At 35.5% G+C, this 24172-nt stretch overlaps 1 protein-coding gene and 1 long non-coding RNA gene across 2 annotated transcripts in view; one reads left to right on the top strand and one right to left on the bottom strand.

The window, feature by feature from the left end:
* Window positions 1-7426, top strand: part of Np (serine protease notopleural) — a 56057-nt gene extending 48631 nt beyond the window's left edge. Inside the window, exons 7-9 of the mRNA XM_073957276.1 lie at window positions 6352-6504; window positions 6566-6837; window positions 6897-7426. Of these exons, the coding sequence (XP_073813377.1) occupies window positions 6352-6504; window positions 6566-6837; window positions 6897-7060 (589 nt within the window). The 3' untranslated portion in view covers window positions 7061-7426. The remainder of the gene's footprint in view (window positions 1-6351; window positions 6505-6565; window positions 6838-6896) is intronic.
* The window catches only part of LOC141404851 (uncharacterized), a 312536-nt gene that overhangs the window by 210413 nt on the left and 77951 nt on the right, over window positions 1-24172 (bottom strand). The gene's annotated exons all lie outside the window — the stretch shown is intronic.

Consider the following 24172-nt stretch of genomic DNA (forward strand, 5'->3'; position numbering starts at 1 on the left):
ATTGGATTCATTCCATTTTCCCATTTTTGGACATTAATAATAAATAATAGTGTCGATAATTCTAACTTTGGTTAGGGACATTTCAGCAAAAGGGATAAACACTAAAGAAGACTTTCTGAGCTTTAAATTTATCCCATATACTTTACCAAAAGTGGACGCATACTAGAGATTAGAGTTAGTTGTGTAGTTCCGTAACGAAGTAGCTCCAAGGAACGGAGATATACCCTCAGCCACTGACCAAAAAACCACAAAACCAAACACAATAATTTTGCCATTATCTTAGGAAGAATTGAGTTACTCCGAAAAAAATTTACCGTTGTAAATGAGGTAGGTCGAACAACCTACTGAGTAAAAAATCAAAACGATGCGAGGAAAGATCTTAAACTTCACTTTATCCGAATTTTGAGTGGGAGGTATCCGAAGGAGTGGACCGATATATTCCATATTCCAACCTGATACATAACTGGATGAAACAATACGATGTGCAAAGTTTGCAACAAACAGAAAATCTCTGCGAGAATTATCTTGCGGATTTGCCATTTTGGTTAGTGCCGTCAAGGTTTCTTGGAGTTTTAGGCCAATATCTCGGGAAGTATGGCCTTGCGCATGAAACAAATTGTTCCGGTGGTAGAGGAAGCCGCAAGGGAACCTTACTGAAAAAATTTCAAAACGATCCGAGAGGAGCTCTTAAACTTCACTTTATCCGAATTTTGTGTGGGGGCAACCGAGGGAGTGGACCGATATACTCCATATTTGAACGCGATATATATCTGGAAGGTATAATTCGATGTGCGAAGTTTGGACCAAATCAATTGCTCCCTTCAAGAATTATCGTTCACACCATTTTACAGGAAAATTTTTAACTTTTGTGGGGGAGGTACCCGAAGGACTCATATGAACTTAGACTAAGTTTGGACTGTCTGAAACGAATTTCGTCCAAACATACTTGTCTAAAACCGTTACTTCGATTAGGCACATTTTTGCTCGTATCAAAGTGTATATACTCTTTCTAGCCTAAAGGCTGAGGGTATAAATATGTACAAAATCTAGACTATGTATAGAAAAATATGAAACCAAATTTATAGAGATCAGGTATATAAATAGTATATTATAGCAACAACAAAAGAGAACAAAATTATTGTTGGAATATTTTTTTGGTTTGATTAGAAAAATGAGAAAAAAATATTTGAGAGTTCTGTTACTATTTCATACAATAATGAATGTACTCTGCTAAATCTTCATCAAGAAATATAGTTTACAATCACGAAAGCTTGGTTGCTTACTGTGATAACTAGACAGCGGAATCCTATACAAATGCATATATGGTTAGGATGGTCGTAGAGAAAATCTGATTAGATAGAAACTCGTTTTATTACAAAATAAAACGAATAAAATACGCAAAGGTCCACGTCTTCATATAGCCCCCATAGAACGGTACCTACCGATATTCGGTATTTTGAAAGTTGTAGCCTCAATATCCCACCGAAATAACTGAAATTTGTATTTAGTCTTCGTTAGGGGTATAAAATATTTCACCTGAAATTTGTCGGCACAGGTCCACGTCGGTACCTCCGGATTTGTGGTATTTTGAAGGTTGTGCCCTCAATATCCCACCGAAATGACTGAAAATTGGTATTTAGTCTTCGTTGGGGGTATAAAGCATTCCACTTGAAATTTGTCGGCACAGGTACACGTCTTTGGTACCTCCCGATTTTCGGTATTTTGAAGGTTGTGCCCTCAATATCCCTCTGAAATGGCTGAAATTTGGTATTAAGTCTTTGTTGGGGCTGAAAAACTGTCCACCTGAAATGTATCGGTATAGGTCCACGTCTTCATATAGCCCCCATAGAACGCTAGCTACTGATGTTCGGTATTTTGAAAGTTGTAGCCTCAATATCCAATCGAAATGACTGAACATTGGCATTTTGTCTTCGTTCTGGGTATAAAACTTTCCACCTGAAATTTGACGGTATAGGTCCACGTCTTCATATATCACCCATAGAACGGTACCTCCGCATTTCTGGTATTTTGAAGGTTGTGCCCTCAATATCCCTCTGAAATGGCTGAAATTTGGTATTAAGTCTTCCTTTGGGGGTAAAAAAACTTTCCACCTAACATTTGTCGGTTTAGGTTCAGGCCTTCATATAGCCCCCATAGAACGATACCTCCCGATTTTCGGTATTTTGAAAGTTGTGGCTGTGGTTATACATTTCTCTATTTTATTGACTTATCTGAAGAGAATCCAAAGTGTGCCGTCATTTGCATCACCGAATGCAAAAAAACCCTAAAGTGGGTAAAAGTCGCACAATATACATACGATTTTGATGCGCATCCGATTTCAGTAGCACCCATCAAAAATACGTCAATATAAACCCACTTCAAATAGATGTTTCAACAACCGCCGATGTGCCCCCACATTCTATTTTTGGTAAAAGACCCATATTACTGGCGTAGCTCTGTAATTTATGACATGCTTTTTGACAAATATAATCGCGCATAATGGATTCCATATATGTAAAAATTTTCAAAGAAAATCGCGGCTTAGTATGCGGATTTGTCAAAATATATTTTTGCAATTTTTTCCTATTTTCATGGTATCTATATCCAGCGTTTTAGTGGATGGATTCGAACGCGGACTCCAATTACTAGGATGCTGTACGGAGCACACTTATGAGATATACATTAAACGACGTAAAATCACGAGTTCTATAATCCTACTATGAGTTTGGAATATTAACTTCTTCCGCGTCCGTGGATATATCGAAAAATCATACACTAGTATCATGTTGCCCATGGAGTATTCTTTGAGACATTCTTTGGGTATAGGTCTATAAAATGTAAGGTTATGTCAGAAATCGGAAGGGAATATAAAAAACTTCTTGGCTTCAACCCATTTTTACCAATTTTTCTACATCGATGCCAACACAGCTTCCACGTAAATTAATTTTAATGGGCGACATTATGGGATCCCTCCTAAAGCACTCCCTTTTAAAGAATTTCAAGCATAATATATGGAATATGTTAACAGTTCGCGAATTCTTAAATGGTGAAACTCAGATTCATCAATTGTAAAACATGTTTGGTTTTTACCATATAGAGGTACGAATTTCCAAAACCACCGCTTTATATCGACCCTACCCACCAACTCCATCCTTTCTCTCAAATCTAATTTGTACCAAATTTTAGAACCAAACCATTATCACTTAAGTACATACATAATTCATCGATCCCCAAGTTCTATGTTATAGAGAAGTTCGACTGTACTTCCAAAACCACCTCACTTTTATATTTGACTAGCCGGCCCGGTCCACGTTGCTGGCCCTTGAAACTGTTTTATGTTACGTTTTCTTAAGTAAATTATATTTTTCTTGGGTCGCAAAATAGTCGGGAACTACAAGTGACAAATAAAACATCTTCAGAAATGTTGGTGTCTATATGAAATTTTGGCGGTATGTTAACTGATGACTTGTGACAGTGTTTGCCTTAAATCTAAACGTGAATTGCTCCTAAATCCTTTAAGAATCGTTTTAAAGCTTCTTGGGAATTTGTATGTGCCATCGTACATTCGTTCCAGATGATAACTTCTATTTAATATTGCATGTGTGCAATTCAATCAAAAGAATGTCCAGTGGCAGCTTAAGGGTCGACTGTGTCCTTGCACCTTTTTATAATGCATACCTGATGAAGCTGTAGCTATCGATATGTTGCCTTCTAATCTAAAGACTTGCTTTCCAATAAGAACAAAGCTTCGTTAAGCAAAACATCCGGTATTTCCATCGATTTGTAATGTATTTCAGAAGTTGGCAGTGGTCGGGTATTACGGCTAAAATATGTACTTAGGGTTGGGGAAACGGACACGTTCGTAAGTTTATATAGCCTATTTCCACCAGGGGCCTTCCCTGTACATCATCTTAAAATGACATGGAAATCGGTTCAGAAGTTTTGGAGATATAATGTATTTAAAAAATGTGCGTGCTAAAAGGGTTTTATAATAAGGAGTGCATGGGGGGGGGGTACCCCGTCCCCTCCGAAATTCAAAAAATATATAGTTCATGGTGGGCCATCGCTGTACATTCTCTGAAATTTTAAAGAAGGTCGGCTCAGTAGTTTCAGAGATATAACATATTTAAAAAAGTGGGCATGGTCGGGTCTTTAAGCCCTAAATAAGTACCTAGGGTCGGAGATTCAACAGCCGTTGTCTCGCAAATTTATTTTCTAAGCCATACGTTAGTAAGTTTTGCAAAGACAGAGTTTTAATAAAATAGGGCAAAGGGGAGGGACCCGACCCAGAAATTCAACAAAATATATTGCCTATTTTCACCAGGGGTCATCCTTATCCATTCTCTGAAAATCGGTTTAGTAGTTTTGGATTATAAGATATTTAAAAAGTGGGCGTGGTTTGGTCCCACATGAGTACATAGGGTCGGAGACACAACCACCATTGTCCCCCAAATAATTTTTCTCCCCGATATGTTTTTCAGTTTTGTTAAAATATCGTTTTCAAAAAATAGGGCATGGGGGAGGTTCCCAGCACCCACCGAAATTCAACAAAATATATAATCTATTTTCACCACGGGTACTCCCACTAGATTCTATGAATTTTTCAAGAAAATCGGTTAAGCAGTTCAACAAAATATATAATCTTTTTCACCACGGGTCCTCCCAGTAGATTCTCTGACATTTTCAAGAAAATCAGTTAGGCAGTTTTTGATACACAAGCTATTTAAAAAAGTGGGCGTGGTCGGGTCTTTAGGTCCCAAACAGTACCTAGGGTCGGAGACACAACAACCATTGTCTCTCAAATTAATTTTCTCTCCGATACGTTCTTCAGTTTTGTTAAATTATCGTTTTCAAAGAAATAGGGCATGGGGGAGGTTCCCCGCCCCACCGTAATTCAACAAAATATAATCTTTTTTCACCACGGGTCCTCCCAGTAGATTCTCTGACGTTTTCAAGAAAATCAGTTAAGCAGTTTTTGATATATAAGCTATTTACAAAAGTGGGCGTGGTCGGGTCTTCAGGCCCCTCATCAGTACCTAGGGTCGGAGACACAACAACCATTGTCTCGCAAATTAATTTTCTCTTCGATACGTTCGTCAATTTTGTTATAATAGCGCTTTTAAAAATAGGGCATGGGGGAGGTTCCCGCCCCCTCCGAAATTCAATAAAATATATACCCAATTTTCACCACGGGTCCTCTCAGTAGATTCTCTGCAATTTTCAAGAAAATCATTTAAGCAGTTTTTGATATATAAGCTATTTAAGAAAGTGGGCGTGGTCGGGTCTTTAGGCCCCAAATTAGTACCTAGGATCGTAGACACTACAACCATTGTCTCCAAAATTAATTTTCTCTCCGATACGTTCGTCAGTTTTGCTAAAATAGCGTTTTTAAAAAATAGGGCATAGGGGAGGTACACCGCCCCCTCCGAAATGCAAAAAAAATATATAGCCTATTTTCACCACCGGTGTTCCCTGTACATTCTCTGAAATTTTCAAGAAAATCGGTTCAGCCGTTTTTGAGTCTATACGGAACATACAAACAAACAAACATACTAACATACACACATTGCCTTTTATATATAAGAAGATTATCATTCCAAATTTCAAAATTTTATCCATTCACATACATATTACAAATGATACGTAAATTACTTAATTTTAATGCATTTCGTATATTTATAGTTCGAATTGTCTAAAACTCTTTGGTACATCTAACTAATACTTCATCATGAGAACCTCATTCCAAATTTCGGAATTTTAGATCCACCTTAGGGAACAATTTATAGTACCTTTCGGTAATTTTTGTACCGCTTCAGTAGAAATTTTCAATACCAAACCTTACTCACCAACAGTGGTCCACATCTCAAATTTCAAGATTTATTGCTTTACCCGTTCGCTAAATAGTATGGTACAACATTGAGTACCTTTTTATATCACACCTTGTTTTATTTGCCAACAGTGAGGCACGAAATCACAGCCCTCGATTTTATGGTCAGAGAAGCACACTCTGAGCTGGCTTTCTAAATTTTTGAAAAAGCAACCCATTATTTTTCCACTCCTGCTAATGCAGAAGGATACTTGTTAAAATTACTTTGTAATGGGTTATTCGGCTTATGTGACCTCTGAATTTGTACTTGTACGACAAAGCTAAGTATTAAAATATTTCCCCGATCTAATTTTATACAAAAATTCTAAATTATATTCTGAAAAATTCTTAAAATTTTAAAAATATTTTAGTTGCGAAAAATTCCAAGTTCCTTTGCCATTTTTATGTGATTCTTAACGATTTTTTGAGTCCTTTGTTATTTATATATTCATCTCATTTCTTAATCTTTTATTTTTTATTTTTAGCGTACCTCCTTCAGATCTGCTCTTGCGTTTGGGTGAATATGATTTGGCCGAAGAAGAAGAACCTTATGGCTATCAAGAAAGACGAGTACAAATTGTTGCCTCTCATCCACAGTTCGATCCACGAACTTTCGAATATGATTTGGCATTATTACGGTTAGTTACTTTAATCACATTTTGAACAATATTTTCAAACACCGTAATTTCTAATTTTCAGATTCTACGAACCGGTGACCTTCCAGCCTAATATTATACCAGTTTGTGTACCAGACAGCGATGAAGATTTTATTGGACAAACAGCTTTTGTAACCGGCTGGGGTCGCCTCTATGAAGATGGTCCATTGCCCAGTGTACTGCAGGAAGTTGCGGTGCCAGTTATCAACAACACCATTTGTGAATCGATGTACAGATCGGCTGGTTACATTGAACACATACCCCACATCTTCATTTGTGCGGGATGGAAAAAGGGTGGTTACGATTCATGTGAAGGTAATTTCAAATGCTTGACTCTTTTGTAGATTTTTTAATAATGCCAATCTCATTTCCAGGTGATTCTGGTGGTCCCATGGTACTGCAACGAGAATCCGATAAACGATTCCAATTGGGCGGTGTTATTTCTTGGGGTATTGGGTGTGCCGAAGCCAATCAGCCTGGAGTTTACACAAGAATTTCAGAATTCAGAGACTGGATAAATCAGATTTTACAATTTTAGGCTTAACATTCAATCCCACAACGACAGTTACCGAACGCATCGTCGATGATGATGATGGTGTTCGGTGGTGGCATTTGTAGTAAATAATCATCATTTGTGTATTTATATTTGTATGTGTTAGTTAGTTATCTATGTAAATCAAACTTTTTTAGCTGATAGTATTTAGCATAGTTTTATTTAATGTTTTAGTTGAGTTGAGTTACGACTTCAAATCAGATATTTAATTTTTTTAATTTATTTTTATTATATTTTTTGTTTCTTTAACATTAGGACAATAATTTCGTTATTATTATCAACAAGTGATTATTTTGATGTGATTCGATATTCCTTACAAAAAACATTCATACATTCGAAAAAAGAAAGAAATAGGACAATAATGAGAACAACGTATTCAATTCTCAAACGAAATCAACTTGTTCTTTGGTTATATTCAGATCCAAAAAATGGTTTGAAAAACTTAGAATTGGACAAATCCTGATTTGAAGATTCACCAGGCTGCATTTTACATAAGTATAAAATGTTTTAAAAACCCAATCTGAAAATGGTTATGCAAAGTTAAGATACTATTAGACAACGAAAATAAAATATTGTTTAGAAGTACTTCTTATATCATTACAAAATGCCAATATTTTCAATACTTGCAAATTCCATTTTCATATTTCGACATTTTTTGCATAACTGTTGAACATACTACATTGTTGAGCTAGTATCAAAAAACGTTTGCATAAATCAGAGAATTGAAGCTTGGGACAACTTTTCTCTGCTAAATGGTATTTATAACCAATGTAACGACTGATTTCAAATTCATTTCCAATTAGCTTAAATCAAGTAGATTTTTTTCACAAAGTATACAATACGCATTCGACAAGAATTTCAGAAACCTAAAACTTTAAAACAAATGTGAAAATCATACCCAACAATTGTAAATATGAATAGGCAACAGAGATACACCCTAACCGATATATCAGCGAACTTTCCCCCTCTTTAAAAGGGATGAGAAACGCATCGATTTAACTTAGGCTCAATTTATTTAATAATTTCATACATTTTTATTTAAGACTCTCACATGCACACAAATTCAATTCAAAAATAGTGCTCCACATTCACACATTCACGCCCACACACACTCAAACACATATAAATCGATCATAAACAAACGAACAATTAGTCTTAAGGAAAGTAATGTAATGTTTTCTTTTTTCCACCACCCTCTTCTTCTTCTTTAAGTTACCAATATTAGATAATTATGGTTATATAAATTATTTTTATTATTATTTGATTTAATTTTTAACATATATTACAAGAACAACAACAACATCAACACTATTGCAATTATTTTATCGATTGAAATAAAGTAAACAATAATTGGCAATAATAAATAACAAACAATTATATAATAAAAACAAAAATAAAACGTAACAATGTTTCAATGCTTCCATTTGTTTTGACAACATGGTAGGGCAAGCTATGCACATAAAAGGCTTTTCCTCATTGGCGACAACAACGGTTGAAAACTTTCTCTTTACTTTGCCGACTTTTTCTAGTTAACTTTTAGAAAAGCGTTGAATATAATAACAGCTCAATTAATTAGATTGATTTAAATCACGTCTAATGTAAACGGTAGGCAGTTAAAAATAAGCTTTTATCAGACCAAGGGCCATCTGAATCAGCTTTTGATATTCGTTGGATTTTTAAAAATTAAATAAACAAATTTGGGTGCCACCGTGGTGCAATGGTATGCACGCCCGCCTTGCACGCAGAAGGTCGATGGTTCGATTCCCCGGCCAGGCAACACCAAACATTTTTCAACGGTGGCAAAATACCCCTCAGAAATGTTGGCGACATTTCCTGAGTATTTCAGCCTTGAAAAACTTCTCTACAAGTGGTGTCTTAGGACACGCCGTTCGAACTCGGCGATAAACAGTAGGTCCCATATCATTGAGCTAATATGAATCGGGGTGCACTCATTGATATGAGAGAAGTCTCCCTTGTCCCGTATGGGATGTTGTGGAACAATGTTGTTGTTAAATAAACAAATTTCGTGGCTATAAAAACTCAAATTTCATATTAAAAGTTAATGGTACGAAGGACCTCCTAAATTCTGAGAGAACCAACCAAAAGCCTATAAAACACTTCAAAAATCCCAGATTATAAAAAAAATTTAACAATAGACACAAGGGAATAATCCGTTATCACGTCTATTATGTTGTCTCTGTTCCAAAATAGTTCTAGAACCAAACAAATTGAACAATGTCTTCGATTTTTCGTTTTCTTCTCTTTTGAATAACTACACGGAATTTGACCTTCATAAGTCGCTCTATTATACGATCATTTTTAAGAATCAAAAAATGAATGGGCCCTTTATTGACTTCTGACACTTCTGCGTAGATAGACTGATTGGATATTTAAACCGGAAATAATAAGATCTCAATGCGCCCTTCCCTGATATTTGAAATATTTAGCCCAGTGAGGTGTATGCGACAGGGCTTTTGAAAATGTGTGCTCTAAAGTGATATTTAGTAGAACCTTGTTCCACTTTTTAGATAACGTTTAGTGCTGAACTTGGACAATTGAAATTTATACACTGCACAGCAGCGGATCCGTTAGTCATTATGTAACCCATAACAAAGTAATGTAAACAAAAATACTACTTATATTACTCCTTACAAAGTTATGAGTACGGTGGCACAGCGGTAGTGTGTCCGACTACAAATCAGAGGGTTGTGTGTTCAACGGTCACCGCCAGCCGGATTCTTTTTGTTAAAAAAAAAATAGAATATTTGGTGGTGCTTATGTAAACGTTTTAACAACCCTTAATGTTCGTGTGCGTGGCCTAGTATGTAGTGTGTTCGGCTACAAAGCAGAAATTCGTGTGTTCAAATCCAGCAAATAGCGAAATAAAGTTAAAATACGAAGTGTGTTGAAATAGAAAATAAACTCACCTAAACTGATCTATAAACAAGTAAAAAAAGTATCAGTCGGCTTGGCCGACAGAGATATACCCTCAGCCTGTGTATATTGAAACAATTTTTTCCCATAAAACGTAGGTATTTAGAGGGTTTTAAAAATTTTGAACGCATGAACCGACAAATATGTTGATTAGATTAAAGAGCAGAAGTTTTGCGGGGGAATTACTTAAAAGAATGGATCGACATTGATCATTATGAAAGCCGATCTCAAGCCACTACATATGGTGCCATAGGGGGTTTTTACACCCTTCGAGCTGTTTGCTCAAGAAGTATGGACTTGCCCCTGCAAAAAACTTTTACTGCCGTAATTGAGGCATCGAATGCAAGTTGCTTCAACAAAAACCAAAGTGATTCGATTGCAGGTCTTAAAGTGAACTTATCCGAAATTTTGTGTGGGAGGTACCGGATGGAGTGGACATATATAGTCCATATTTGGACCTGATCTATATCTCGTAGATATATTAAGATGTGTTAAGTATGGACCAATTCGGCCACTCCCTTCAAAAGTTACCGTACGAATAATTTTTCCGAACATTTTTGAAATTTTGTGGGGGAGGTACCTGAAGGAGTGGACCGATATGGCTTATCTTCGAACTTAAACTATGTTTGGATAAAATATTACTAAGGCCAAAATTTGGACCCAATCAACAGATCCGTTGGAGAGTTATCTTGCGCTCCAACCACCCCACACGGTGTTATAGGGGTTTTGTGAAACTTTCAAGCTATTTTCTAAGGAAGTTTGGACTTGCCCCTGCTGAAACTTGTACCGTCGTATGGGGGCAGTGAATACAAGTTGCTAAAACAAAAACCAATGCGATTCGAGAGCAGGTCCTAAACTGAACTTATCCGAAATTTTGTGTGGGAGGTACCCGAAGGAGTAGACCTATTGAGTCCATATTGGAACCTCATCTAAGTCTGGTACATATTTGACGATGAGAAAAGTATGAACCAAATCGGTTACCCCCTTAAAGAGTTATCGTGCGCACAAATTTTCCGAACTTTTTCCAACTCTTGTGGGGGAGGTACCGGAAGGAGTGGACCGATATAGCCCATCTTCGAACTTAAACTAAGTTTGGGCAAAATATTACGAAAGTCAAAATTTGAACCGAATCGGTTCATCGGTTCGAGAGTTATCGTGCGCTCCAGCCAGCAGGACAGACAGACAGACGGACGGACATGGCTAGATCGACTCCAAATTGTCTGAAACACATTTCGTATAAACATACTTGGGGTCTAAAACCATTATTTCGATGAGGCACATTTTCATCGTATCAAAGTGTATATACCCTCCTTAGCCTAAAGGCTGAGGGTATAAAAATATTTTTTTAGCTTATGGCTTATTTTTTAAATTCCAGTGACGATAGAATAACTAGTAATTCAGTGCGATATGCCCTTGTTAAAATAATGGGTTAGTAGGGGGTTTTGTAAGTAGTTTCGGCTGCCAAAAATCCCTTACAACATCCATTATGTTGGGAGGATTTTTTGCTGGGTTTTGATGTTTTGTGGGTTGGTGAATTTGTATTGAGTGAATGTTTAGTAAATACTTTAAAATTTGTAATAAAACTACTGTTGATGTAAAAGGAGGAAAAAGGGTGTCTGGAAATTTTTACTAAAAATACACGAAAGTAGGATTGTGGTACGAGTTATTTTATATTTGGCATTTGGTGAATTTTGTACGATATTTCATTCAAGACGATTCGAAACACATTTTTAAAGTTACCGACAAAAATCGGTAAAATTAACATGCTTATAATTTCGGTAATTAACAATATTATTCGGTAAGATAGCGACCAATAAAAAGTAGTCGTAAAGTTCTACCGTTAGCAACAGTGTTCTCAACTTTTATTTGAACTTTTCATTCATAAATTTGCGTTTTAAAGTTACCGATTATTGCCAGTTCGAAATACTGCGAAACTTCTGTTTAAAAAATAATTCGATTTCTATTTGTTTTCAATTAAACAAACATTGTGTACAATAACAGGAATTTAGTAATAATTCGAACAAATTTGGTTTCGAATCGTTTTAGAGAAGCAGACCATAAAAATAGAAAATTAAAAAAAAAATGTTGTGCCAAAAATAAGAAGACACGTGTCCCGGCGTTTTTTCCTATCACTTCAACATTCGCGGTTATGGGCCCCAAAGACCTGAGGTCGTGATGTCACAAGGGATCATTTTGCCGGGCACATATCTTCTAAACCGCTAAGAATTCGGGTTTACTCGTGGAGCAAAGGAATGATTTTTTAAGCTAAAATTCACAAATAAGTTTTAACGTTTCCCCCCGCACAGGTCTGGAAATAACAAACTGTTCAAAATTCAAGGAAATATGATCGGCATCTGTGGACCAGAATAGGAGAAAAAAGTATAAAAATCGCATATTTTCAAAAGTTGTTGTCTATTTTCACATTTAAGAGCCGTTCATAGACATTTCGTATGTTCCAGAAAGTTGTTTGCTGATATCTTTGCTATATTATTGAGATTGATTGCTTTCTTGAATTTTGAGCGGTTTAGTATCTATGGAGCGGAAACCGAGAAGAGAGAGGATCAAAATCGCATTTGTTTTGCTATTTTGACCATTAAGAACCGTTACCACAGAGTTCGTATGTTCTAGAAAGTTGTTTATTGAGATCTAAGGAACATTTTTCTAGATGGTTGTTTGCTTTAATTTTGATCGGTTTGATATCTGCATATTAAAACCCGAGAAAAATTATAATGGAAATTTGACCAAGACGATTTTGACATTAAAGATGAGGTTGAATGTATTTTATGTGATCGCGATTGTTATTCTTTAGGATGAAAGCTACAACTTTGCTTCCACGAGTAAATCCAAATTCTTAGCGGTTTAGAAAATTAGGCACATATATTATATTATACAAAATGATACCTTTTGACATCAAGGCCTCAGGTCTTTGGGGCCCATAGCCGCGAAAGTTGAAGTGATAGGAAAAAACGCCGGGACACGTGTCTTCTTATTTTTCGTCTTCTATCAGACTGTGGTGGTTAATAATGGTTAAAAATTTTCATGTCGCATAGTGTATTTGAGTCCTACACAACAAGACTAGAATATTGTAAATTAGAGTGTAGGATTAAAAGGAGAAAAACATATCTATCTTAAACTTAATGTATTATCTATACTTATAAAAGAGTTCAGTAATGATGACTCAATGACTCACTGATTCACTGACTCACTGATTCACTGACTCACTGACTGACTGATAATCAACGCCCAGACTAAACGGCTAAAGCTAGAATCTTGAAATTTTGGGTGAGGGTCACTCTTGGTCCGAAGGTGTCAGATAAGGCTGGATTTTTGGAAATTCGAACTAGAACTGTACTAAAAGGTACTAAATATGGTACCCTTTGTTTTAGGCAAACGCGAAGAGCTAGAATTTGGAATGAGGTTCACTGATGGAGAGTTAGAAAGGTGTACCAAATGGTTTTTGGAAATTCGAACTATAAGTGTACGAAAAGTACTAAAAGTTACTAAATTTAGTACTATTTGGTATTACTTGAACGGATAGAGCTAAAATCTTGAAATTTGGAATGAAAATCAAGGTTTAGAAGATGAGTTGATATAAGGAGGTGGTTTTGAAAATGTGTACTCATGTGTACGAATAGTACTAAATGGTACTAAATTTGGTACAATTTGAATTTGGGCGAACCGAAAAAGTTGGAATTCTGAAATTTGGAATTACTATTACTGTTGGAGCGAAGGTTTGAGATATGGAGGTAGTTTTCGAAATTCGTACATATGGGTACGAAAGGTACTAAATAGTACTAAATAAGGTACAATTTGGATTTGGGGGAACGGATGGAGCTGGAATCCTGAAATTTAGAATTGGGATTACAGTCGGGGTGTAGGATAGAGGTATTTTGGAAATTCGTACTTTTGGGTACGAAAAGTACTAAATGGTACCAAATTTGGTACAATATGAATTTAAGTGATCGGATAGAGCTGGAATAGTGAAATTTGGAATAAAGATTACTATTGGAGTGTGGGATTGGGATACTTTTGGAAATTCGTACTTATGGCAACGAAAAGTACTAAATGGTACCAAATTTGGTACAATTTGGATTTGGGTGATCAGATACATTTGGAATCCTGAAATTCGAAATTAAGATTACTTTTGGAGTGCTGGATAGAGGTAGGTTTGGAAATTCGGATCTATGGGAACAAAAAGTACTAAATTTGGTACAATTTGGATTACGGTAATCTGATGCAGCTGTAGTTCTGAAATTTGGAATTAAGATTACTGTTGGCATGCAGGATTGAGGTAGTTGTGGATATTCGTACTCTTGGGTACGAATAGTGCTAAATAGTACCAAATTTGGTACAATTTGGATTTGGGTGAACGGATATAGCTGAAATTCCGAGATTTAGAATAAGGAGTACTATTGGAGTGTAGAATTGATAAAGTTTTGGAAATTTTTAGTAATGGTTAGGAAAAGTACTAAATAGTACTAAATTTGGTACAATTTAGATTTCAATGATGGGATACATTTGGAATCGTGAAATTCGGAATTAAAATTGCTGTTGGAGTGTTGATAGAGGTAGGTTTGGAAATTCGTACTTTGGATACGAATAGTATTAAATAGCTGGAATCCCGAGATTCGGAATAAGGATTACTGTTGGTAAGTAGGATTGATGAAGTTTTTGAAATTTTTAGTTATGGGTACGATAAGTACTAAATGGTACCAAATTTTAATTTATGTGATCAGATACATTTGGAATCCTGAAATTCGGAATTACGATTACTGTTGGAGTGTTGAAAGAGGAAGGTTTGGATACAATTGGTATTAAATGGTATCGAGTTTGGTACAATTTGGATTACGGTGATCGGATGCAACTGTAATCCTGAAATTTGGAATTAAGATTACTGTTGGCGTGTAGGATTGAGGTAGTTGTAGAAATTCGTACTCATGGGTACGAAAGTACTAAATGATACCAAATTTGGTACAATTTGTATTTGGGTGAACGGATATAGCTGAAATTCCGAGATTTGGAATAAGGAGTACTATTGGAGTGGAGGATTGATAAAGTTTTGGAAATTTTTATTTATGGGTAGGAAAAGTACTAAATTTGGTACAATTTGGATTTCAGTGATAGGATACATTTGGAATCGTCAAATTCGGAATTAAAATTGATGTTGGAGTGTTGATAGAGGTAGGTTTAGAAATTCGTACTATGGATACGAATAGTACTAAATGGTACCAAATTTGGATTTGAGTTATCGGATATATATGGAATTCTGAAATTCGGAATTAAGCTTATTGTTTAAACATAGCACTGAGGTAGTTTTGAAAATTTCTACTTATGGGTACGAAAGTACTAAATAGTACTAAATTTGGTACAATTTGGATTTCGGTGATCTGATGTAGCTGCCATCCTCAAGTTTGGAATTAAAATACCTGTTGAATTGTAGGATTGATAAAATTTTGGAAATTTTTAGTAATGGGTAGGAAAAGTGCTATATAGTACTAAATTTGGTACAATTTGGATTTGAGCGAACGGATAGAGTTGGAATCAAGAAATTTGGAATTAAGATTACTTTTGAAGTGTAGGATTGAGATATGGAAGTAGTTTTTGAATTTCGTACTTATGACTACAAAAAGTACTAAATTTGGTACAATTTGGTATATGTACGAAAAGTACTAAACGGTACTAAATTTGGTACAACTTGGATTTGAGCGAACGGGTAGAGCTGGAATCAAGAAATTTGGAATTAATATTACTGTTGGAGTGTAGGATTGAGATATGGAAGTACTTTTGGAAATTCGTACTTATGAGTACGAAAAGTACTACATTTGGTTCAATTTGGATTTGAGCGAACGGCTAGAGCTGGAATCTTGAATTTTGGAGTTAATATTACTGTTGGGGTTAGTTTTGGAAATGCGTACTTAGATTTGGAAATTCGTACTTATGCTTACAAAAAGTACTACATTTTGTACAATTAGGATTTGGGTGAAATTATAGCGCTCGAATCCTAAAATGTGGAATTAGGTACACTTAGGGGTACGAAATGGTTCCATGTGTGGTACAATTTTATATTGGATGAACGGATAGGTCTGGATTCATGAGATTTGGAATTAAGATTACTGTTATCATTTGCTTATAACGTCCGATTTAAGAAATATGCGCCATAAATATACGAAAAGTTGTAAATGGCACAGGATTTGGTACATTTTTTTGATTGTGTAAAGGGAATTTTGAAATAATAGGAAGAGGTTCGTATTTATGTATTTACATGTAAAGTACAAAATAGTTCTATAATTGGTTTTGGGGGAACAGATAGAGCTGAAAATGAGGATGGCGGTTATTGGGTTAGGCCGTATTTGCGCTGAGAACCTCAATTAAAATATCTCAAAAAATGTGGATTGCTCTTGTATGTAGGCGTGACGAAAATCGAACTAAAGTGGTACGTATTTGTACACAAAATGTTTCCACCATTCTATATTATATATTGTTTATTTGTTTTGTATATTTAACGCATACGAAGTAGCGGGCACTTTGCTAGTAAAATATATGGGGAAAAATTTTAAAGTCGAGTTTTCCATTTATAAAAAGTTCCAAAAATGTTTGATGCTACTTCAATGATTTTTGGTACAGAGATAATCGTCATTCCGATTTTGTAGCTAAACTTGACCGTCGCGCACAAAAGATATGACCGTTTTAATGTTAATATTTAGAAAAAATTCTCTGCATTCGGAGAGTTTTTCGAAATTTAAGGGGTATCATATCCGCCGATCTAATTGACCGACAGAGACGCGCAGCGGTATTTTAGATTCAGAACGCAAAAAATAATTTTACGCCGGTTTCCACAGCAATTAAATGACAATTGTAAATTTTAAATAAAAATAACAGCCTTTTTATACCCTCCACCATAGTATGGAGGGTATATTAAGTTTGTTTTTCCGTTTGTAACGCATTGAAATACTCATTTGCGACCCTATAAAGTATATATATTCTTGATCAGGGTAAAATTCTAAGTCGTTTTGAGCACGTCCGTCCGTCCGTCCGTCCGTCTGTGGTAATCACTCTAGCATCCACAAAAATGAAGATAGGATGCTGAAATTTTGGGAAAATGCGTCTTTTGTTTGCAGGCAGGTCAAGTTCGATGATGGGCTATATCGGTCCACGTTTTGGTATAGCCCCCATATAACGGTACCCCCCGATTTACGGTATTTTGACGTTTTTAGCTACATTTTCAGACCGATTTGGCTATAATTTGACATTTAGGGCTCTTAAGTATCAATAAACATATATAACAAAACTAGTGGACATAGGTCCACGTTTTGGTATAGCCCCCATATAACGGTACCCCCCGATTTGCGGTATTTTGACGTTTTTAGCAACATTTTTAGACCGATTTAGCTATAATTCAACATTTAGGGTTCTTAAGTATTAATAAACTTATTTAACAAAAGTTGTGTACATAGGTCCACGTTTTGGTATAGCCCCCATATAACGGTACCCCCCGATATACGGTATTTTGACGTTTTTAGCTACATTATCAGACCGATGTAGCTATAATTTGACATTTAGGGTTCTTAAGTGTTAATAAACTTATATATTAGAAGTTGTGGACATAGGTCCACGTTTTGGTATAGCCCCCATATAACGGTACCCCCGATTTGCGGTATTTTGACGTTTTTAGCTACATTTTCAGACCGATTTAGCTATAATTTGACATTTAGGGTTCATAAGTATCAATAAACTTATATATTAGAAGTTGTGGACATAGGTCCACGTTTTGGTATAGCCCCCATATGACGGTACCCCCCGATTTACGGTATTTTGACGTTTTTAGCTACGTTTTCAGACCGATATAGCTATAATTTGACATTTAGGGTTCTTAAGTGTAACTAAACTTATATAACAAAAGGTCCATCTTTTGGAATAGCCCCCATATAACGTTACCGCCCGATTTCAGGTATTTTGAGAATTTTACCAACAAGTTTTAACCGAATGATCTGTAATTTGAACATTTGACATTTGAAATTATTAGTGGTCACCACACCTCTCCACTAAAAATTGTCAAGAAAGCCCCATATAACGGTACCTCCCGATTTTCAGTAATTTGATGATTTTAGCTACAATATTAAACCGAACTAGCAGTAATTTGACATTTGAAGTTCTTAGTGGTCACAACACCTCTCCACCAAAAATTGTCAACATAGGTCCATGCTCGGATATAGCTCTCATGTAACGGTACCTCCCAATTTTCAGTAATTTGGCCATTTTAGCTACAATTTTTAACAAAACTAACTGTAATTTGACATTTGAAGGTTGTAGTGGTCAACACGCATCTGCATCAACAATTTTCAACATAGCCCCAATATAACGATACTTCCCGATTTTCGGTACTTTGAGGATTTTACTTAAAATGTTTAACCGAACGTAGGTCCATGTTTTTGTATAGCCCCAAAACAAACCTCCCGATTTTCCGTACCTTAGCTTTATTTTTGGACGAACTTTCTGTAATTTGAAATTTAAAAGTCAACAAAAATTGTTCATTTAAGTTCATATTTTCGTATAGCCCAGATACCTCCGAACTACCTGCTAATGACATTTGAAGTTCCCACGTTATGTACCGATTTTCGATATTTTGAGGATTCTAGCTAAATTTTTTAACCGAATTAGGAGTTATTTGACATTAAAGGCTTCCATCAAAAACTCTCAACATAGACCCATGTTTTATTATAGCCCCTATATAACAGTACCTCCCAATTTATAGCCCACCAAAAATTGTCAACAGTTAGATATAGGCACCATAAAAAAGGGCCTCCCGAATGAAGCATTTTATGTACATTATCTGACATTTTAACGTACTCACTTAAAGTTGGGGACAGGAATGAATATTTTATGGTGGAGGGTATGAAAAGTTCGGCCCGGCCGAACTTAATGCTTTTTTACTTGTTAAAAAATTTAAGCACAAAAATGGCGTATGGAACACTTAAGCATGACACCGACGATATGTTAAATTCCTACGTAATTGCCCATATTTATGTTCAATAAATGGTCTGTTCCAGTACTGCAAGAATCTACTAATTTTTATTATTTTTTTCGATAACATAAAGGAAAAAATGTTATCGTAGTAAAAAGCAGTAGCTTCTTGCAGGTTCTGGAACAGAGCAAAAATGAATTATAAACAAATGAAATATAAAACCAAAAAAGAAGAAAATTAAATATGAAGTTATAACAATTTAATAATTTGTGAAAACAATATTTAACAAAAGTATCATTCGGCCTTCGATCGTTTTTGAAGTAAAACTACATTTGGACAAAATATGAGGAGATCCAAAGTTTGGGTCAATTCGGTTGCTCCATTCAACATATATAGCGAGTACAATTTTAGGGAAATATTGTGAACTTTTATGGGGGAAGTACCTGAAGGAGAGCACCGATATGACTCATCTTCGGACTTAAACAAAGTTTGCAGAAAATATTACGAAGGTCAAATCAAAATTTTATTTGTAGGCTGATTCGATAAAAAAGCTGACGCACAAAGTCATTTGAAAATTTGTATATGTATATCAGCTTTAAGCGTTCTACCGGCCTCATTTACAACGGTACATATTTTTCCGGAGTAAGTCAATACTTCCTAAGATAATGGCCAAAGCTCCAAAACCCTGTCGGCACATACTAAAATGGCTATTGTGCAATACAACTCTGAAACTTTTACAAAAATTTCTTTCAAACATAGTTTAACGTTAATTATTTAATTCTCTTTCGAGTTTAGCTTTCATGACCTAAGAGATACATTGAAAAATTAGGAGTCTACCGAAGTCCCACACATCCAACCATTACGCTACGTTTCACGGGTGGTTAAGCCCGTGTAACGTAATTTAATATTTCAAGTCCTTTATGAAGAATTTGGTCACTAAAAATGTTTTGTATATGTCAGTGATTTGGTATAGCCTCACATTACGATTCGTATATATACGGCATAATTATTGTTTTGTTGTGTTAGTGACTGAGGGTATAACTCCGCCAACACAGCTGACTGATATTTTCTTACTTGTTTGATTAACTTTTCAAGTCACTCAAGCAGATATATAACTGAAAACAAGCTTTAGAGCCACACGACATAACCAAAATTGCATAACCTTTTGTTTCTCACTAAATTTTTCATCATATCATTACATATACATATCATATATAATTTTTGGGTCTATCTTGTATTGCCACTAAACTTGAGTTGCGTTGTTGCTGAGACGAAATGTTGTACCATTAATGTCAACTCAACTGGGTGGTCGATAAACATGTTATCGATCAGTGTTTTTTCAAACTTGTGACCTCTACTCGCCAAAAAAAAAAAAAAAAAACATTTTAAAAATAATTGCGCTTTGGATAACTCTTTTGTGTATTCTGGACAATATTTTAATATTTTGGCTGAGTTTTCGAGAAAATTTGGAAAACAACCCAAGATTGGAATATAACCTGCCCATTGAATCTTCGGATCGTCAAGTTTTATTTGCTGTCCCAAAAAATGATAAGTTCGGTGGACTTATTTTTTGATGATGAAGAAAATGTACAGGACATTGCATCTATTAGAAGAAATTTGAGGGACAAGTCGAATCCATTGGAATTGCCATCTGCACTGTAAGCTGATGTTCATGTGGAAAGTGTGCGCAGCGTGCGATTCTTTGAGGACGGAAGTATCCAAAAGTCCCATGGCAATGATTTCAACAATTGCATGGCTCAATCTACATTGTCGAGAGTATTGAATGAAGTTGTCCACTTGATTGTGCCAAAATTGGATCGTTTCGAAGTTGACAGAGGATGAAAAAAGACAAAATAAAAACCGTTTTTATTCAAAAACGAAATTCCCTGGTGTAGTTGGCTATATAGATGGAGCACATGTGCACATTATGGGTCCAAAGGAGGATGTTCGTCATTTGTACTTAAACTGAACCTACTGTATTTGTCACCAAATTCATTTGCAAAAGATTTGCTGCTGTCCACTCCAAAGGCGCTAAATTCACTTATTGTGATGGACCACCACCAGTGTCGTTGAAGTTTATTTTATTTTGAGTCATTTTCTTTTACAACTTTGCTTTAAAGTGAATCCTCTTCAGGTGTTTGTGTTGGAGGTTCATGGCTGTTTAAACTGTTCGAAATGGACCTCCACGCTTCATCCGCTGTGGCTTTGGTTTCATCAAAACTCCCGAACACCTCGGGCTTAGTTTGGATTTTCACTCAGTTTATCAATTAATATTTCGAACTGTTGCTTTGTCGTTATTTTCACCATATTGATACACAAAATTAATTAATGATGCAAATAATCAATAATTGTTAACAAAATGTTTATTGTTCCTTCTATTTTACTTCTTGTTTCTTCGAAAATGTCCACTGCAACTGAAAATTGCTGGTTGCTGAAAAACTGCCGCTTCGTCAACTGAGATTCGCAACTTCATTTGAGAGTTGCCATACGTGGATCAATTTTGACAACTGGCAACGCCACTCAACGATAATTGTTATCGATGATCGACCCCTTAATTTCATATATCATATCAATTAAAAGTGGAATAAATTCTCGCAACAGGAACTCATTTTTGAGAGCAACGGTCATAATCCTAATGTACATATTCCAAAAGACAAACCTGATAAAAATTGCCCCGTCTTTTCATTAAATATATTGACGTTAATGGCCAAATAGCTGAGTTACTACAAAAACGCTAACGCTTACATCAATTCTAATATTTTTATACCCTCCACCATAATTATATTTATAATAATTATATATACTCTCCACATGTACCCTCGATATAATTAAAGTTGTCATTCCGTTTGTAACACATCGAAATATTCATCGGAGACCCAATTCAGTATATATATTCTTGATCCGGGTAAATTTCTGAATCAATATAACCATGTCCGTCTGTTGAAATCAAGATACAGCTCGGAATTTTTAAGATAGAGCTTTTTAATTTGTTATAGAAGTTTCTATTACTTCTACGATGTTTGGTATTGCATATGGGCTGTATCGGTCCACGTTTTGATATAGGCCCATAGAACGGTACCACCCGATTTTCGGTATTTTGAAGATTTTAGTTTCATTATCACAATGAAATGGGAGAAATTTGGTACTTAGCCTTCGTTGGAGGTATAAAAATTTCCCCAATAATTTTGTTGGCATGGATCCACGCCTTCATATAACCCCCAATGAACCATACCTCCCCATTTCCGGTATTTTGAAGGCTGTGGCCTCAATATTCCTCCGAAATTGCTGAAAGTTGGTATTTAGTTCTCATTTGAGGTATAAAACTTTCCATATGAAATTTTTCGGTATAGGTCCACGCCTTCATATAGCCCCCATAGAACGGTACCTACCGATTTTCGGTATTTTGAAGATTGTGGCCACAACAAACCACCGAAATGGCTGAGATTTGGTATATAGTCTACGTTGGAAGTAAATCCCTTTCCGACTGAATTTCGTTGGTATAGGTCCACGTTTCGATATAGCACCCATAGAACGGTACCTCCCGATTTCCGTAATTGTGAAGGATGTGACGTCAATACTGAAAATACTCAAAATTGTTATTTAGTCTTTCATAGGGTTATAAAATATTCCAGAAAACAATTATCGGTATAGGTCCACGTCTTCCTATATCCTCCAGAAGAAGCGTACCTCTTGATTTACGGTATTTTTTAGCTGTTAACCACACACTGAGCTATTTGTGGTAAATATTTCAGAAGCATCCCAGATGTCTACATAAGCAATAACCAATTGTAATGCCTACATACCTATACATACCATCCATACCATACCAATAACGAATATACAGAAAAACATTTAATTCTGAACCAAGTCCGAATAAATATCAAAAATGACAATGAAAACGGTTAGTTGTCAAAGAGACCCGTACCTAAAATCTTCTGAGCAACATTTTTGTAGAATATTTTGATGCTGAAAATCTCATCATGTGATACTTTCACTACGGTTCAAGAAATAAAGGAAGAAAAGGACATGAAAGGCATTGAGTTAGACGAATGAAATGTTCTACAAAAAGATTCGCCAATCGATTTGACTGAAGACATGTCCCCTCAAAACGAAGCTACAACAACGCCAAACAGAGATATGGAGCTATATTCCCAAGTATTAGAGGGAAAACATCAAAAACTTCATCGCGCGATATCTCAGAAACTTGACCTATGGAAAAAAATTCCTTTTGGGTCCTTAGTATACTCATCAAGGGCTTTCATCTCTAAAAGAAATTTTCCACCCCCCAAAAATGCTGCTGCACAGTGTATGTTGTAGAGAAATATTTGTTCGCATATTCCTATACATGCTAACTAAACGTAGTGAAACGTTTCGAAAGTACACTAATATTTAACCATGGGTATTGCGTGAACGAAGATATTGTCTTTCAATGAAGGTATTTACTATTATTATCAGTTGTACATCGGAAAATTTACAAAATGAAATATGTTCCAAAGTCGTACATGTTTGCAAAAAGGTAACAATTTGAACTTAAAATAGTACCCACATTTCTGGCAAATTAAAAAGTATTAGACGGATTTCCGACGGATGTGTGAATTGAGGCGTTCATCTATAGACAGTAGCCCATAACACAACCAAAAGTATTTTTCCCAAAAAGTTTAGTTTGTCTCCTTAGGATATTTTAGAGCTCAAGTAGTACGTTTAGGAAATACACTGGATTTCAAATGTCAATTTCATTGGATATTCCTTATAAAAATCCTCGCCAGGCATACAAATATAACATTTTATGTATTATAATTTTATATCTTACTTCTTACTCAATACTGATTATGCTGTAAAGTCCTTTCTTTTTTTAGCTTCTCAGAGTGAAAAATAAGTTTTATAGTCTATTGTGCGCCAGCAGATGAGTCGTAGCAAAAAAGAAACGCAACGCACAAAAATAAATTACAATCTAATATTTTATGAGGTGTTGTCATATTTTTTATGTTTTGTTGGCTGTTGTTTTTTACGGCCAAACTTTCATTTTCATTAAAATTTCCTTGTAAAGAGAACGAAGGTATTTTGTAATAATCGAAAACACTTTTAGGCGTTGTTTGATTCCTCTTCGTCTTCTTCCCATAATTAAAAGGGTTCATAAAATTATAATTACATTTTTTTCTCATCTTAAAGATTGCGAATGTTGGAATTCCCTCTTTTGTTGG

The sequence above is a fragment of the Musca autumnalis genome, unplaced genomic scaffold, assembly GCF_047663935.1.
Source record: "Musca autumnalis isolate F117 unplaced genomic scaffold, ASM4766393v1 scaffold_5, whole genome shotgun sequence".
NCBI classification, from domain to species: Eukaryota; Metazoa; Arthropoda; class Insecta; order Diptera; family Muscidae; genus Musca; species Musca autumnalis.